At 41.1% G+C, this 15,557-nt stretch overlaps 5 protein-coding genes across 5 annotated transcripts; 3 read left to right on the top strand and 2 right to left on the bottom strand. All coding sequences in view use genetic code 12, as the record gives it.

The window, feature by feature from the left end:
- The first annotated feature begins 177 nt into the window (after positions 1-177).
- SEP7 (septin) lies at positions 178-2,333 on the top strand. Its single transcript, XM_064916577.1, has one exon. It carries the CDS (start codon positions 459-461, stop codon positions 2,301-2,303), a length of 1,845 nt encoding a protein of 614 aa, XP_064775939.1. The 5' UTR covers positions 178-458; the 3' UTR covers positions 2,304-2,333.
- A 1,827-nt stretch (positions 2,334-4,160) lies between these two features.
- Positions 4,161-7,321, top strand: RJT20DRAFT_27111 (karyopherin beta). Its single transcript, XM_064919469.1, has one exon. It carries the CDS (start codon positions 4,516-4,518, stop codon positions 7,126-7,128), a length of 2,613 nt encoding a protein of 870 aa, XP_064775938.1. The 5' UTR covers positions 4,161-4,515; the 3' UTR covers positions 7,129-7,321.
- A 2,060-nt stretch (positions 7,322-9,381) lies between these two features.
- CWH8 (Cwh8p) lies at positions 9,382-10,495 on the top strand. The gene has a single exon (XM_064919468.1). It carries the CDS (start codon positions 9,583-9,585, stop codon positions 10,291-10,293), a length of 711 nt encoding a protein of 236 aa, XP_064775937.1. The 5' UTR covers positions 9,382-9,582; the 3' UTR covers positions 10,294-10,495.
- Position 10,496: 1 nt separating this feature from the next.
- AGE3 (Age3p) lies at positions 10,497-11,992 on the bottom strand. Its single transcript, XM_064919467.1, has one exon. It carries the CDS (start codon positions 11,844-11,846, stop codon positions 10,737-10,739), a length of 1,110 nt encoding a protein of 369 aa, XP_064775936.1. The 5' UTR covers positions 11,847-11,992; the 3' UTR covers positions 10,497-10,736.
- A 2,188-nt stretch (positions 11,993-14,180) lies between these two features.
- On the bottom strand, positions 14,181-15,436 carry RJT20DRAFT_125748 (uncharacterized protein). Its single transcript, XM_064916576.1, has one exon. It carries the CDS (start codon positions 15,254-15,256, stop codon positions 14,390-14,392), a length of 867 nt encoding a protein of 288 aa, XP_064775935.1. The 5' UTR covers positions 15,257-15,436; the 3' UTR covers positions 14,181-14,389.
- Positions 15,437-15,557: the final 121 nt, after the last annotated feature.

The following is a 15,557-nucleotide window of genomic DNA, read 5'->3' as shown; positions in this document are numbered from 1 at the left end:
ACCACACCATCCCTCCATCTCTTCATCTCTCCATCTCTCCCCACCTCCCCCTTACGTCAGCTTTCGACACTACCGCTACGCCTACGTGTCTTCCTGCACACTCTCCTTACGATTTCTGGTGAAACAACTTTCCAAAACAAGAATTCGATTCAAGAAACTGTTTTACAACCACTTGGTTTTACCCTTGCAAGAGTCGATATCAAACCGAAACTGTCCCAGTGTGCTTATACATCGACACCAAGGCCATATTAGTGACTTCATTGATTTTTCGCGTGCTTTTTTCCAGCCAGAAACAACCCCCAAGACCGTGTATTTCCTCTCGTCTGTTTCAGCGCTTAACGGATTCGACAGCACATTTGATTTTGACCCAATAAAATCTCACGAAATCCAGGATAAACTGAAGAATTCCTGGTTTAAACTAGCATTAACACCACGTCAGCACCGATTAGACCAATATCATGCCTTTAAATCACCAAAATAGGGATCAACTGTATACCTTCGACTCACCGTCACTCTCAGGTCATTCTCCAATGATCAACTACCGTAAGGACGCCAAAAAAGGTGTAAGATTCACTTTCATGGTGGTAGGAGAGCTGGGAACAGGTAAAACCACTTTTATCAACTCATTGTTGAGCCAGAAAGTACTCAATCACCGTTACGAACCACAAACTACAAGATACGTAGCCGCCTCAGAAACCAAAACTCTTACCTTCACCCTGGCCAAGTCTGTGGCATTGCCAAACACCCTGATTCTTACTCGTGATGAATTCAATCCGGAAACCATTCACGAGGAGCCAGGAATTGCCCTCACAGAGACCAATGTTGAGATTATAGATGACGAAGGATTGAAGTTGTTGTTGAGCATAATCGATGCCCCAGGATTCGGTGAAAATCTCAATAACGAGCTCTGTTTTGTGGAAATTGAGAGCTACTTGAAACAGCAATTTGACTTGGTGTTGGCTGAGGAGACCAGAATTAAGAGAAACCCTCGTTTCCTGGACACAAGAGTACATGTCTTACTATACTTCATCACTCCTACAGGCCACGGCTTAAGAGAGATTGATATCCAGTGTATGAAACGTCTCTCGAAGTATGTCAACATTATTCCAATTATTGGAAGAGCTGATTCCTTCACTCCAAAAGAATTGGAATATTTCAAGACTCAGATTAGAACAGATATCGAGAACTTCAACGTGCCGGTATTCCTGTTTGACAACTATCTCTCAGAATACGACGAAGAAGAAGACTACGACATCATCCGAGAATGCAAATACTTGGCCAATTTACAGCCATTTGCCATTATTCTGTCTGAAGATGAATACGAGATAAGAGATCCAAAGACTGGACAAACAAGTATAGTAAGAGCCAGAAAATATCCATGGGGAATTGTCGATATCAACGACCCAAAGATATCGGACTTCTCAGTATTGAAGTCTGTACTTCTTGGCTCTCACTTGCAAGACTTGAAGGACTTGACTCACGATTTCTTGTATGAGACCTACAGAACTGAGAGATTAACTAAGGTGACAGGCGCAAGAGATTTAGGCTCAACAGATGAACTTAACGACGACATTGAATTCCATGACACTGTTGAGCATCACCCAGATCTTTTGCATCAAGAAAGCAGTCAATTTTCAGTTAACAGTGCTACTGTACCTTCTTTGTCTAACTTGGCACAGCTCACAAACACGCTCCAAGGCAGTAGTACCAATGGAGACTTGTCCTCCCTCACATCCGATCACTCTCTCAAGAAGTCAAAGTCTATGCTTTTAGAGGAAGAAGAGGAAGGAATCCAGTCGTCTCACTTGAAAGATATTGCTTCTTTCACTTCTTCCACTTCTACTATATCCTTGGAGAATAGTCACAAGCACCATCCACATGAAGCAACCAATCCACAACCTAGAGCATCTCAAAATGCTGCTTTCAAGCGCTTATCAATTGGACCACAGAGAAGTCAGTTACGTCAAATCTCCGAGACTGTTCCTTATGTCATCAGACACGAAAGGATTTTAGAGAGACAGCAAAAGCTTGAAGAGATGGAAATGGCTAGTGCAAAGGAATTGGCACATAGAGCATCCCTTTTAGAACAGAAGGCGGCCGAATTGAAGGCTAAGGAGAGAGCATTAAAGAAACGTTTAGATCTCGAAAGACAGAGAAAACAGTCCCTCACTTCCCAGAGAGAAGTTGACGAGTTCGATGAGGAGGAAGGCGTCAGCAAGGATAACGGTTACGGTGGAAATCACCACCAATTGCCTAAGGACGCTACATTAACTGATTTACATCTGATTGTTAGTCTGCATTAAATAAAACGATGTGTGTATTAGCTTTATAGTTATCTATTTGAACTTTCATTTATTTGCAGATTTCTTGTACCCCGTAGTTTTAGGCTTGGAATGTAGAAGAGGACCAAACACAACCCCCTGTGATAAGCAATTCTTGGCAGAGGGTCTATTCTATAAAGATATACATTCTTTGAAACCTTGGGAGAGCCCTCGCTAAAGAATACCCTAACAGTGGTCGCTGAATGGTAGTAATTCTGAGTATAGACGGTAACTTTGAGAACGCCATCCAATCCGCTGATCAGTCACATGAGTTTCCTCGGCAATGACCGTCGTGAGGGCAACAACATTACGATATTTCAGGGTCAGACTTTTCTTGGATTGACGCGCTCAAAGTCTCGCTGGCATTAGCGGACTCGTCGCAAAAATTGCTAAATTGCGTCGACAACAATAGAAAAAACCATCTCAATCTATGTTCGGTACTGCGGTTACCGAGACGAAACATCTAGCGACGATTTTCTCGTCAAGAGCAGCCGCAAAGAATCGAGTGAAGAGAATGGAAGGAGCAACTACTTGAGTTCCGATTATCTCTGGTTATTATTGCTGTGAGCTCTCTAAGAAACTGATTTCGCTGGAGCAAGTGCTTAGGTTCGATTTCGATTATGAAAGAGTGGAAAAAGCAAGATTTACAGTCTAAGCCCGTCAGGAGTCGAAATATCTCTGTTGTTGCTTTCGTGGGAGCACTGGCGCTTAATAATATTCTTGTAGTAACCTTTCATCCCTGCTACTCAATGGGTTGTCAAATGCCTACACAATGATCCTCGCTGGGCTCCCACTCATCTTAGAGCAAGTTCACTAAACGTACTAACCGTACTAACCGAAATCTCATCGGACTCTCACTGTCAGTGATCTCAATATTGCAGCAAACAAAAAAAGTAACCAACATCTGTAGTGTAGTAAAAGCTCTGCTTCCCTTTTTCTCTCTCACCACTAAAGCCTCCCTCATAAAAATACTCATAACTCACTATTAAGCGCAGAATACTCACTAATTTCCCTCACTCATTATTTTTTCCACTCACTATTTTTCCCTCACTCACTAATATTTCCTCACTCTCTCACTAAACTCCTTCATCCTCACCACTCTCGCTAAACTCCTCCAACCTCACAGTGTCTACTCTCACTAATTTTCCGCACTCAAGATTTTTCCCTCACTAAACTCCTTCACCCTCACAGTACCCTCACAGTACCCTCACAGTACCCTCACAGTACCCTCACAGTGTATACTCTCACAGTGTATACTCTCACAATGTTTTCCCTCACAATATTCTCCCTCACACTATTCTCCCTCACAATATCCTTCCTTACACTCCTCCCTACACTCCTCCCCAGTAGCTCTTCGCAGTCAATTTTTTTTTTCCTTCTTCTTCCACTTCTTCCACTTCTTCCACCTCTTCCACTTCCACCTCTTCTACTTCCTCTTCTTCTTCGTGCCTGTGACGAAATTTACCACCAAAAAATTTACTGATCTTATCGAACTCTCACTTTCCGTGAATGTTATTTCTGGTGCTGTAAATTCACAACCACAAGATGTCTTTTCTTTTGGTTTTCTTTCTTCATAGCAACCACCCACAAAACCCGTGCTGTGTTCCATAGCAGATCAAACCATCAGAGGTCCCAGTCGCTGTAGCCGCCGTCCCCCATCCTAGTCCTCGTCACTACAACACCCGCCGCTGCTACTTCCTCCACTACCGTCCGAATCGAATTGCGCCCGTGAAGTGTCCTGTGTTAGTGTTTCCAGTGTCGTGTTCTCCATCCTCCGTCGCCACTGCTTAAAGACTGCCACCTTCCCTTGATCGCCGGTTTTTCACCCACTACGCCTCGTTCCCAGCGTCCCTGTTATCATTCAGAAGCCATTCTGTAAGAAACTCGCTTCAATTCCGTGTGCTGCTTTCTTTCAAATCGAATCAACGACATAAGATACTATAATCACAACCGTTAGTGATTCCACAAATAGTCGTCAAATATCACCAGAAAAGTAGTGGATTCATCACATAAGACCACTGCTCTGAGTGATTTAACAGTCACCATTTCTATTTTAATACCAAATCATCGTAATCGTCGTTGACTTCAACTAATCGATCCTCAATAATAAAGCTATCTGATACTTATTGTACCTAATAGCTTTTCACAGTATACCACATCCACTTAATTTATCAATTATACCACAAATTCCATCATGAATATTCTTGAAGTCTTGGAAAATGCCTTGTTGAGCAAAGACCCAAATAAGCGTACGGCCGCTGAGCTCCAGCTTACCGAAGCTGCCCATAATCACTTTGGCATGTATTTGGATTTCCTCATCGGAGCTCTCGTCAATGAGGAAGCCAAGACAGAAGTCCGTATGCTTGCAGGTTTGGGCTTGAAGAATCAATTGACTTCCAAAGACTCTAAAACAAGACAATCTCAGCATGCACGTTGGATCGCTTTGGATGCCCCAGCAAAATCTAAGATAAAGGAAACTGCTCTCCAAGCTTTGAAGACTCCAGATGAGCGTGTGGCCAGTCAGGCTGCACAATTGGTTGCTGCAATTGCAGACATAGAGCTTCCAAGGGGCGAATGGTCAGAATTGATCCCAATCATCATGGAAAACACCAAAACTGAAAACCCAGAAAACGTAAAAAAAGCTTCTCTTTTGACAATCGGATACATCTGTGAAAGTGCTGATCCAAACAACGTCTCCATCATCTCACAAGCAAGTGGTATCTTGATTGCCATTGTTCAAGGTGTACAGAGTAGTGAACCTTCGAAAGTGGTTCGTCTTACTGCTTTGAATGCTTTGGTTAGTTCTTTGGAATTCATCAAATTCAACTTCGAAAAGGAAGGAGAACGTAACTACATCATGCAAGTTGTGTGTGAAGCTACCCAAGCAGATGATAGCGAGCTCCAAGCCAGTGCGTTTGGATGCCTTGCCCGTATAATGTCGCTCTACTACAGGTATATGTCTCTTTATATGGAGAAGGCACTCTACGGATTGACTGTTTCTGGAATGCAAAGTCAGGATGAAAAGGTCGCTTGTATGGCAGTTGAGTTCTGGTCTACTGTATGTGAAGAGGAGTTAGAAATAAGTATACAAAGACATGAATTGGGCTTAGACCCTGTTCAGGCAGCTAACACACCGGACTTAATGACTTACAATTTTGCCCTTGTTGCCATCCAAGACGTGTTACCCACTTTATTAACTCTTTTAACAAGACAAAATGAAGACCCAGAGGATGACGACTGGTCAGTTGCCATGGCTGCCGGTGCTTGTTTGCAATTATTTGCTCAAAACATAGGTAACTACGTAGTCGAACCAACGTTGCTGTTCGTTGCAGCCAATATTGCTGGTCCTGACTGGAGAGCTAAAGAGGCTTCGGTCATGGCTTTTGGTTCTATTTTAGATGGTCCTGACCATGAACAGCTTAAGACTGTAATTGTTCAAGCTTTGACGCCAATTCTTCAATTGATCAATGATGAGTCTCTCCACGTCAAGGAAACTGTTGCTTGGTGTTTAGGAAGAATTGCCGATTTGGTAGTAGACGCCATTGACACAGATACTCAATTTTCCGGTTTATTGGAAGCTTTGGTTTCTGGTTTGAAAGACCATCCTAAGGTGTCAACCAACTGTTGTTGGACTCTCATGAACTTGTTAGAGCAATTATGTACTGAAGCTCGCTTCAGTGAGACAAGTATTATGTCTCCATACTACCAAACAATCATCCCAATCTTGGTTTCATTGTCCGGAAAGGAAGATAATGAATTCAGTTCCAGAGCGTCAGCCTATGAAGCTTTGTCAACGTTTGTGACCTATAGTGCTCAAGACACTATGCCAATAGTGCTGGAGATTGCTACCGAAATCGTGAATAGATTGCAGTCCACCATTGATATGCAAGAACGTGTAACAAATAGCGAAGCCAAGGGTAACTTGGAAGAGTTACAAATTAACTTGTTGTCGTTATTGACAAACATCATAAGAAGAATTGGCGGGGATGTCACTAATGCTTCGGATAATTTGATGGCTTTGTTCTTGAAGTTATTGGAAGCCCAGGCTCCAAACTCTTTAATTGAGGAAGATATTTTTATTGCCATTTCTTCGCTCGCTAGTGTCATAGGTGAGAACTTCCTTCTGTACATGAATGCCTTTATCCCATATTTAACGAAAGCTTTGGAAAACACAGAATCTCCTACCAGTAATACAGCAGTGGGATTAGTTGCCGATTTGGCACAATCCTTGGGAATCCAAATCTTGCCTTATTTGGAAGTACTTATGAATATTTTGGTCATCAACTTGAACAACGTGGAGGTCAGAAGAGAATTGAGACCCGACATTTTGTCATGTTTTGGAGATATTGCCACTTCCATTGGTCAACATTTCCAACCATACCTCGAGTTTGTGGTCCAGATCTGTATCCAAGCTTCCAACATTCAACTTGAAGATTCATCAATGGAGACTATCGACTACGTCTTAAATGTAAAAGAGTCTGTCTTAGACTGTTACGTGGGTATTGTGGGAGGTTTGGGAGAAAACCCAAACACAATTGCCCCTTACATTAATTCTATTTTCGAATTCTTGCAAAGAGTTGCTCTTGATATTAACATGTCTTCCACCGACAATGTTGCTAGATCTGCTACCGGCTTATTAGGTGATATTGCTGCTATTTTCCCTAACGGCGAATTCAAGACTGTCTACGAACAAGAATGGGTCACTGAATTCATCAGAAAAACCAGATCAAGTCAAGTATTTGATGAAAAAACCAAGAATGCTGCTAGATGGGCTAGAGACCAGCAAAAGAGGCAACTCGCTTTGTGAATCTACACCAGTCTGGACTAACTACAGGTCACCCAAAATCATTACTCTCATATTCTCTCATATTTATCATCATCACCATTATTCTCGTCATCTCTCATTTCCCTCGTCATCTCTCATATCGTCATCTCTACTTCATCTGTTTTATATTGATTTTTGATTATCGTTTGTTTTGCTTTTGTTCCTGGAACACTCCCAAGTCATCTCTTATACATACTCTATATACGTTTACGCGTGTAATTTCCCTTGACTCTAGTTAATTAGATCTCACAACATCGTTATTATTTCATTTCGTTATCGTTTATGTTATGTCTCTCATGTCCTCTAATGCCTCATCATAAAGCTCTAACTAATATCCTCTCATATACATTTAATATACATCATTATATTATAATACAATTTGTATGTAGTAAACTAATGTAAGTAATCTACGATTTTTTATGACGCTGACAGAAAACCACCAATGAAAATCGGAGAAGAAATGCAAAAAATCACAGTAACACAACAATCTACCGATTGCTCCATATATAGACAATGTACATTTATCTTATGAAATAAGTAGAAACATATAACTTGAAATAGCAAATAGTCTTCTATAAGACTTCCCGATCGGGAAAAAATGTTCCAGATGGCACTTTGCGTGTCCGTTTGTTTGCACCCATTATTCGGTGAAATTAGCCCCTGATGAAAGGTTATTCTGACTCGGCAAGGTACAAGGGGGGAGTTGGCATCTGCAAGGACTTGAGATTTGGCACAAGACCAGAACCCTGAAAGAAAGGGAAGTTAAAAACAGGTGGAAATGAGTATGAGAGCATTTAAGGTCCATAGCTTTGAGTTAGTCCATTACCACAGTTTAGAGATGAGCATTTGCTGGAGCCGTAATAGAATGGGCTCGAAATTCAAAAAACAAAGAGAATAGGGTCATCAAGATATCGTCGTTGGCATAAAAGTACAAGCCTATTTTGAATTTAATTCACTGCAAGGTAAATGGGAGATGTAATTTCATGCAAGTAATGACCTCTATCGAAGGGTCTTGTGGTCGCTTGACGCGATGAATTAAATTAAATGCTAATCTGGGCAATTTTCCTACGACGCTACAGGCTTCGTCATGCTGTGAAATTTGAATAATATATCATATCAACTATCAACAAGGCTATAGAGGAGCTATCGCCATCGTTGTTATACGCCTTGTTCTTGGTATGGTATTCAATTTTCTTATTAAACAACAACATCTCGTCAGCAGCCATCTCTTCTACGAGTCTTTCCAACCTCTTTCGTCCAAGTTGGCCCCAAATTTTATCGTGACTTTACCAGATGACTATTGTGTCTTGCCACGCCTTGTTCCGTCTTCTTTTAGATATAAGCAGATCCAATGGCCTTGAAACCCGACTCCTTCCAAGGGACAATTTCATTGTCACTAGAACAATGGCGCTACCATCTGAATTTGACACGCATCTTTTTTTTTGCAGTTAAATGAAAAGGGCAGCGAATTTTAAGTAAGCAGTTAATGTTAACTGGGAATATGCCATGAATAGGAAGAAGGGTAAGAATATTTGAATGTGAGGATTCAAATCTCTTCCACCCTACTCTATTCTCCTCTACTCTACTCTACCCAACTCTACTCTACTCTACCCAACTCTACTCTACTCTACCCAACTCTACTCTACCACCAATAAACACGATATATTCCCATCTTTTCTTCTTAACTATAACACTCCTCCTGTATACACTACACACGTCCCAAATTTTTCACCCATTTTCCAAAATGGTAGCGTCATTGTCTAACCATTTAATTTAAACCCCAAAGGGTCGTGGTAAAAGAAGCTGTGAAATTTAGATATTCATTGTGGTAGTTATTTCATTTGCTTGATCTTGTGCTTTATATCTGCATGGCATCCAACCGTTGATCGCCATTGTTCCTGTCACGCAACCATTTGTCTTCTTTCGGTTTAGTTTGTACCGTTTCTCTGGCTCATCAGGCTCATTTATACCGTTTCTGTATATATTAATAGACGTCAAGTCAGTTCTTTCATTGTTTGATAGTGACTGCAACATCTGGATAAGATAAAGGAATATTGATTGTTCCAAGAAACACGAGTTGTGAATTACGGGTCTCTTTGTTAATATTACTGCTCTAAGGTATTGTTTTGTCGCTACAGGTCCGATCTTCCGTTAGGTTCATTCATTGATTCATTAACTGGTTCCTATTCATTCGCTCATTCGCTCATTCGCTCATTGTACCACAACGTGTGTGTCTCGTATTTGCTTCATTCATTGTATATATATATGTATATATAACCATCTAGTTCCTATCCCATTGCTGCTTCGATAATTGTCTTTTAATACCAAAATTTCACTATTCATCTGAACTTGTCATCTGCTGAAGTATTATAATACTACAACGGCTACTCATTTTTCAACAATACCAACAACTTCATTATATCTTTTCATACTACAATGCCTACATACTTTCCAGCTGACGTCAAGTACAATCCAGTGCCTTTCGACCACACTTACATCTTATACGACCCAAAGGATGTAATATCCATAATCTCGGTCCATTGCTCGTTGTTGCCTATATATACCATGGTGTTCTACACTTCGTGGTTCCTCATCACCAGAGAGGTCGAGGCTGTTGTCGTGGTAGGAGGTCATCTTGTCGGAGAAGTGTTGAACAAAATCGTTAAGAAGATTATTAAACAACCAAGACCCGATTTCCACAAGGATTTCGGTACGGGCTCATACAGTTTGACATACGGTATGCCCTCTGCCCATTCTCAATTCATGGGATTCTTTGCAGCTTACTTCATTTGCATTATCGTCTTCAAGGTTCAGCATTTGAGCAGAAACCAGCGTCAGGCCGGCTGCTTTGTTCTCGTCGTAGCCTCTTTGCTTGTGGCTTTCTCCAGAGTATACTTGTTGTACCATACCACACAGCAAGTCGTTGTTGGTGTCATGTTCGGTGTCACCTTGGGGCTTTTCTACTTCATCGCCACAACCGTTGCCAGAGATGTTGGCTTGGTTGACTGGGTCTTGCAATGGCCAATTGTGAAGTACTTCTACGTCAAGGACTCGTACTTCCACAATTACCAGTCATTCAAGGATGAGTATAACATGTACTTGGAGCTTTCCAAGGCAGCTAAGGGTACTCTTGTCGGAAAGGTCTAAAGATCCTCATGTCATCGCTACTATCATTTTGAAACGCATCGCAATCGCTTCCTTTAATTCGTCATCCTTCTCTTCAATATATATCTATACATCTTAATTAGCTCTCTTGCTATTCTGTCATTCGTTACCTTGAAATAAATTCCATTCATCCCTATCCTTGATCAAATCCCTTTTAACACCTTGTATCTCAACTACTCTCTAATATTCTTAACCTAGTTAAGCTAATATAAGAATATTTATTATAAAACTACGAAGAAGTAAATAAAAGAAGAAATCAAGAATAAATGCTTGTATATATACACACTGAACAATAACAGCAAGAACTATGACCAGAAACAACCACGACCGAGATCCAAAACAACATTAACCAGCATTGGCAGATTTTAACACTCTGATATCGTTGTTAGGATTTCTATGGGGGGGGGGGCACTTTGTCTATCAATTTAAAAGTCATCCCATTTGTCGTCGTCGTCATGTTTCTTATCAGCAGCACCACGAAATTTCGAACCACCACTCACACTATCCAAGTTCGTTCTTTGAGTAGGTTTGGACAAACCGAATGCTGGTGGGACCGACAGTTGTTCATGAGCTCCGCCACTGAAAAAATGTCCGAATTTGTTTTCTACAACCTTGTTCAAGCCTCTTTGGTTGACTTCAGCTGTGAACGATTGGAAGGTCTCAGAACCAAATTTGCCAGTTTCTTGCATCTTCTGACCGAATTGAGCCATGGCCTTCTTGGCCTCTCCTGTAAGTTCACTCTCTTGTAAGGTATTGAAACCTGGCTTGATGACAGTCTCATGGACTTCGTTCACAGACTTAGCAACTGTAGACGAGAATAATCCCCAGCCCTTAGAGAATGTTCCCAAAGGATCAGCTTGTAAGTTATCGAGAGTGAAACCAGCCAAAGAGCCACCGCTGGTCTTAGGTTGTGGAGTTGGAGTGTTACCGAATCCAGCGTATTTACCACCCTGTGAAGGAGGTAAATGGTCTGGTCTCAGTTCGTTCTTATTACCAAGTTCGGCAAAGTATGACTCGTTTTTGATTTTCTGGTCACTTGGAAGGGATGGTGTGTTTCTACGTGAGTGGAGTGGTTCTTGCTGTGCAATGGAAGCGGTTGAGTTATTGTTAGTTGAAAGATTGCTCAAGGTAGGTAAGGTCTTACCAGTGTGGTCCTTAGGAGTGAACTCACGACCTTCAATTTCGGCTGTAAGCAACTCCTTATAGTCTTCAGCTACGTAATTGTCGTACTTGGCCTTTGCTGGAAGTGTGATGTCTACGCCGTTCGACACGAAGTAGTTCTTGATTTTTTCATTTCCTCCCTTTTCCATACGGAGTGTTTCTTCAGGTTTGAACTGGTCCATGGTGATGGAACGCACGAATGAGATATGAACTCCCAATCCTCTGTGGATACCGGCACATTCCAAGCAGATGAAGATACCAAACTTAGGCGATGCCCATTGAGGGTTTGGCGCTGAGCAGTCGGCACATTTCTTGTTTTCGCCGTTCTTTTGGAGAAGAAGGAGCTTTCTACGAGTTTCAGGATCGATGGACATGACTGAGGACACGATTCAGGGAGTTTGCAATGACAAAACTGGCAGATTTCAGCGTATATCGATGGGAGAATGGAGGACTGCTGGTGATGTGAAATGGCCAGAGCAGCAGTAAGTGACAAAATAATGACAGAAACGACGACGAATTCAAAAACGAAGAATGATTGATAGAAGTCGTTTAAAGGATGCAAAAATGAAGATGATGCGATTGTGGATTCTAGTTATTAGTATTAGTTAACACTGCCTTTGTAGGTGTTGATTGTCGATCTGATTTCGATATTATTTGTGTTTATATATGTCCTTCCCTCTTTTGGATTTGCACTTACACTCTTTCTTTTATACTACTCACGATAAGAACAAGTACAAGAAGAAGAACAAGAATAAGAACAAGAAGAAGAAAGAAAAGAACGAAAGAAGAACACATTTTACAAATCGCCAATCGCCCAAAGCGGCAGAAACAAAACTTTGATCGCTGTGCGAACGCGATAGGCACACGACCTGGAAGTTTAAAGAAAGAGAAGGCGGGTGTTGAGTGTGGGTGTTGGTGGTGGTGGTGATAGTGGTAAGTAGAGAAGTGTACTGAGAGGGTGTATTATAAGAGAGAGGTGTATCTGTAGAGGATGTAATGTAGAGGTATATTTGTAGGGTGTATTTGTAGAGAATGTACTGAGAGGGTGTACTGAGAGCGAGAGTTATTATGAGAGAGAGAGTTATGAGAGAGAGATACTTTGAGAGCGTGTGTACTGAGAGACATATTTGTAGAGAGTGTATTCGGAGAGAGTGTACAGAGTATACTGAAAGAGTATACTGAAAGAGTATACTGGGCGCATGGGTTGTTAGGGTGTATTCGTAGAGAATATTGTAGTGTGAGTGATGTTATACAATGTGGTGTTAAAGTATTATTTTGTTAGAGTATGCCTATAAGACCATTATGCTGTTATAGTATGTTGTTAGAGTTTAATGTTGGCCCGTGACGGTATGTTGTATTCCCGTGACAGCATGCCGCGTTGCCAGTGCGATACTCACTAGTGAAAGGCTGAGAAAGGTGTTGAGTATAACATTTAATAGTGAGCGAGGAACCAGCAAATTAATGATAATGAACTGGTAGTGAGAAATAACGAGGGAAGTAAAGTCGTAGAAATGCCAATCAACTGATGAAGGAAGTCAAGTCGTAGAAATATTTACCAACTGATAAAACACATAAGGTTGCGAAATTGATGAAGCACATAAAGATTGATAGAATGAGCCAAATACGAGCAGAAGATAGCGAGACAGCGAGACAACGAGCAAGACGACAATGGTAAGAAAACAAGAAGCCAGAACCAGAACAGGAGTACCGACAGAGTTGGGCGTGTCTGGGGAGTGAATGTGGCAAGAGAGTAGGGAAAAGCGTAGTGAGACAAGTTTGTCAACGTAAAGTTGTTTTTCAGCGTTTGTTCTAAAAGATGATGGAGTATAACGAAGTCAACTATATTTGAAAATAATGGCTGCATATACATACATCTATTTATTCCTATATATCTCCCTGAGCTGACTGCAACTTATACTGGTGCCAAGTAAATAACCTATCCCTTCTCTGAGATCCATTCTATTTCCGCCCAAGTGGGTAGTATCGTAAAGGAAATAGGATAGTCACAGTCACATAGGTGTTTGTCACCTGAAAGAACTACAGACCGTAAAAATTTCAAGACTGCTATATATCAATAAATAAATAAATAAATATAACAAGACATAATACTATTCGGTTTGTTGGCTTTTCTATCAAATTATATATTAATTATCTATGCTTTCCATTACAGCAATAGTGATGGCCCCAATTTGCAACAATTCAATTAATGGCTGCAAATTCTGTGAATTGTTCATACCAAAAATATATGTTAGAGATCATTATTCAAAAAAAGTAGTATAAGTAGTATAAAGTAGTATATTATACAAATTCATGAAGTGATCGATACCACGAAATGAAGAAATATCCTAAGCGATCTCTATTATTGGGGCCTATGTCATTCATACAACCTCAGCTGTGGCAGCCAACTTGGACTGAAGTATTTAAGTACAGCAGAAAGTCTCTTCCTCTTGAACTCTCTTCTCTTGTTTGTATCTCATTGTCTATATCTCTTTGCCTATATCCTATTGCATTAGATAGCTTTAGATAACATTCTTTAATTCATCTCTACTATTCTTTGAGATCAGAAACTGATATAGACCATATTCTTGACTATCTGTCAGGAACTCAAATCAAGAGTTCATCTCTCTCGGAATCAAATAGCCTTTCTGAGTACCATGCGGACTCTTCAGTCCTAATGCTGTAAATTAAATTGAAAACTTGAAGGAATGGTGAAGAGTCCCTTAGCTCTTACGAATAAACCTCATTATAACCTCACTTTCTAAACATGTAAACATAGTTCATTAGCTTTCCATTCCCACCATTAATAGAAACCACAAATAGATCCCCATTCCTGTTATCCATATTTTATATCACAACTACATCACAACCCTCAAGTAAAACTACTTATATTGATTCGTCTACATACTTCTTTACCCGCTTACAATCTCGACTTAGGGTCGTTGTTCAACTCCAAGATCTTTACTGGGTACTCCTTAGCACCAATTCCGGAACCAGTGTGCCAATTAGCACCATCTACGATAACAGTGGTACCGGTGATATATGAGGCGGCGTCAGAGAACAAAAACACAGTGGCTTCAGCAATGTCTCTGGTTGTACCCAATCTTTGCAATGGAACTTTTGAAACGGTACGGTCGTCGATCTTGACTAATCTCTTGACACCTTCAGTTCCTTCAATTGTACCTGGTGCAATCACATTACTTCTGATTCCCAATGGTCCCAACTCAACGGCCAAAGCGTTGGACAAAGCGTCAACACCGGCCTTAGCAGCACCGACGTGGATTTGGAATGGAACACCGTAGTAGTGTAAAGTGGCACTGACAAAGAGGAAAGAACCCTTGGTCTTTCTCAATTCTGTGAAAGTGGCCTTGGCAGTGTTGTAAGAACCCAACAAGTCAATGTCAACAACAGACTTGAATGCATTGGTTGACAAATGGTTGAAGTCGGACAAGAAGTTACCAGCGGCACCAGCAATGACAAAGTCGATTCTGCCGAGCTCAGCAACGGTGGCGTCCACGGCCAGCTTAACGGACTTGACGTCTCTGACGTCGATGTTTGGACATGAGATGACCTTGGCACCTGGTCTCAAGGTACGGATTTCATCGGCGGCCTTGTCTGTCTTCTCCTTATTTCTACCAATGATAGCGGCATCTGCTCCTAACAAAACTAAGGCTTCAACTTGGACTCTGCAAATGGATCCAGCACCACCGGTGACGAAGACAACTTTGCCCTTGAAGATGTCTGACTTCCATACTGAGTTCTTGACGAAGGATTGATCCAAAACCATACTGTGCTATTTGTGAAATTTAGTTGGCTTAGACGCTTGCTACGATAATAAATGGTATAATTATACAACTATAAAGCTTATACAACGATACAACAAATACAACAAAATTCAATATACGAACTGAGAAAAGGTCGGTTCTACACTATATTTTCACTCTTCCTTATATTGCCAACTATATATATATACATATATATAAATATCACCTACTATACCACCAGCCCCACTATCTCCTCCACTGTTTTCCATTATCCGGTAAAGCTGGGGTATTGGCGTGTGATCCTCAAACAACGGTACCCAAAGA

Source organism: Scheffersomyces xylosifermentans, assembly GCF_036884685.1.
Source record: "Scheffersomyces xylosifermentans strain CBS 12540 chromosome Unknown RJT20scaffold_2, whole genome shotgun sequence".
NCBI lineage: Eukaryota > Fungi > Ascomycota > Pichiomycetes > Serinales > Debaryomycetaceae > Scheffersomyces > Scheffersomyces xylosifermentans.
This window is presented reverse-complemented; position numbering and strand designations above follow the sequence as displayed.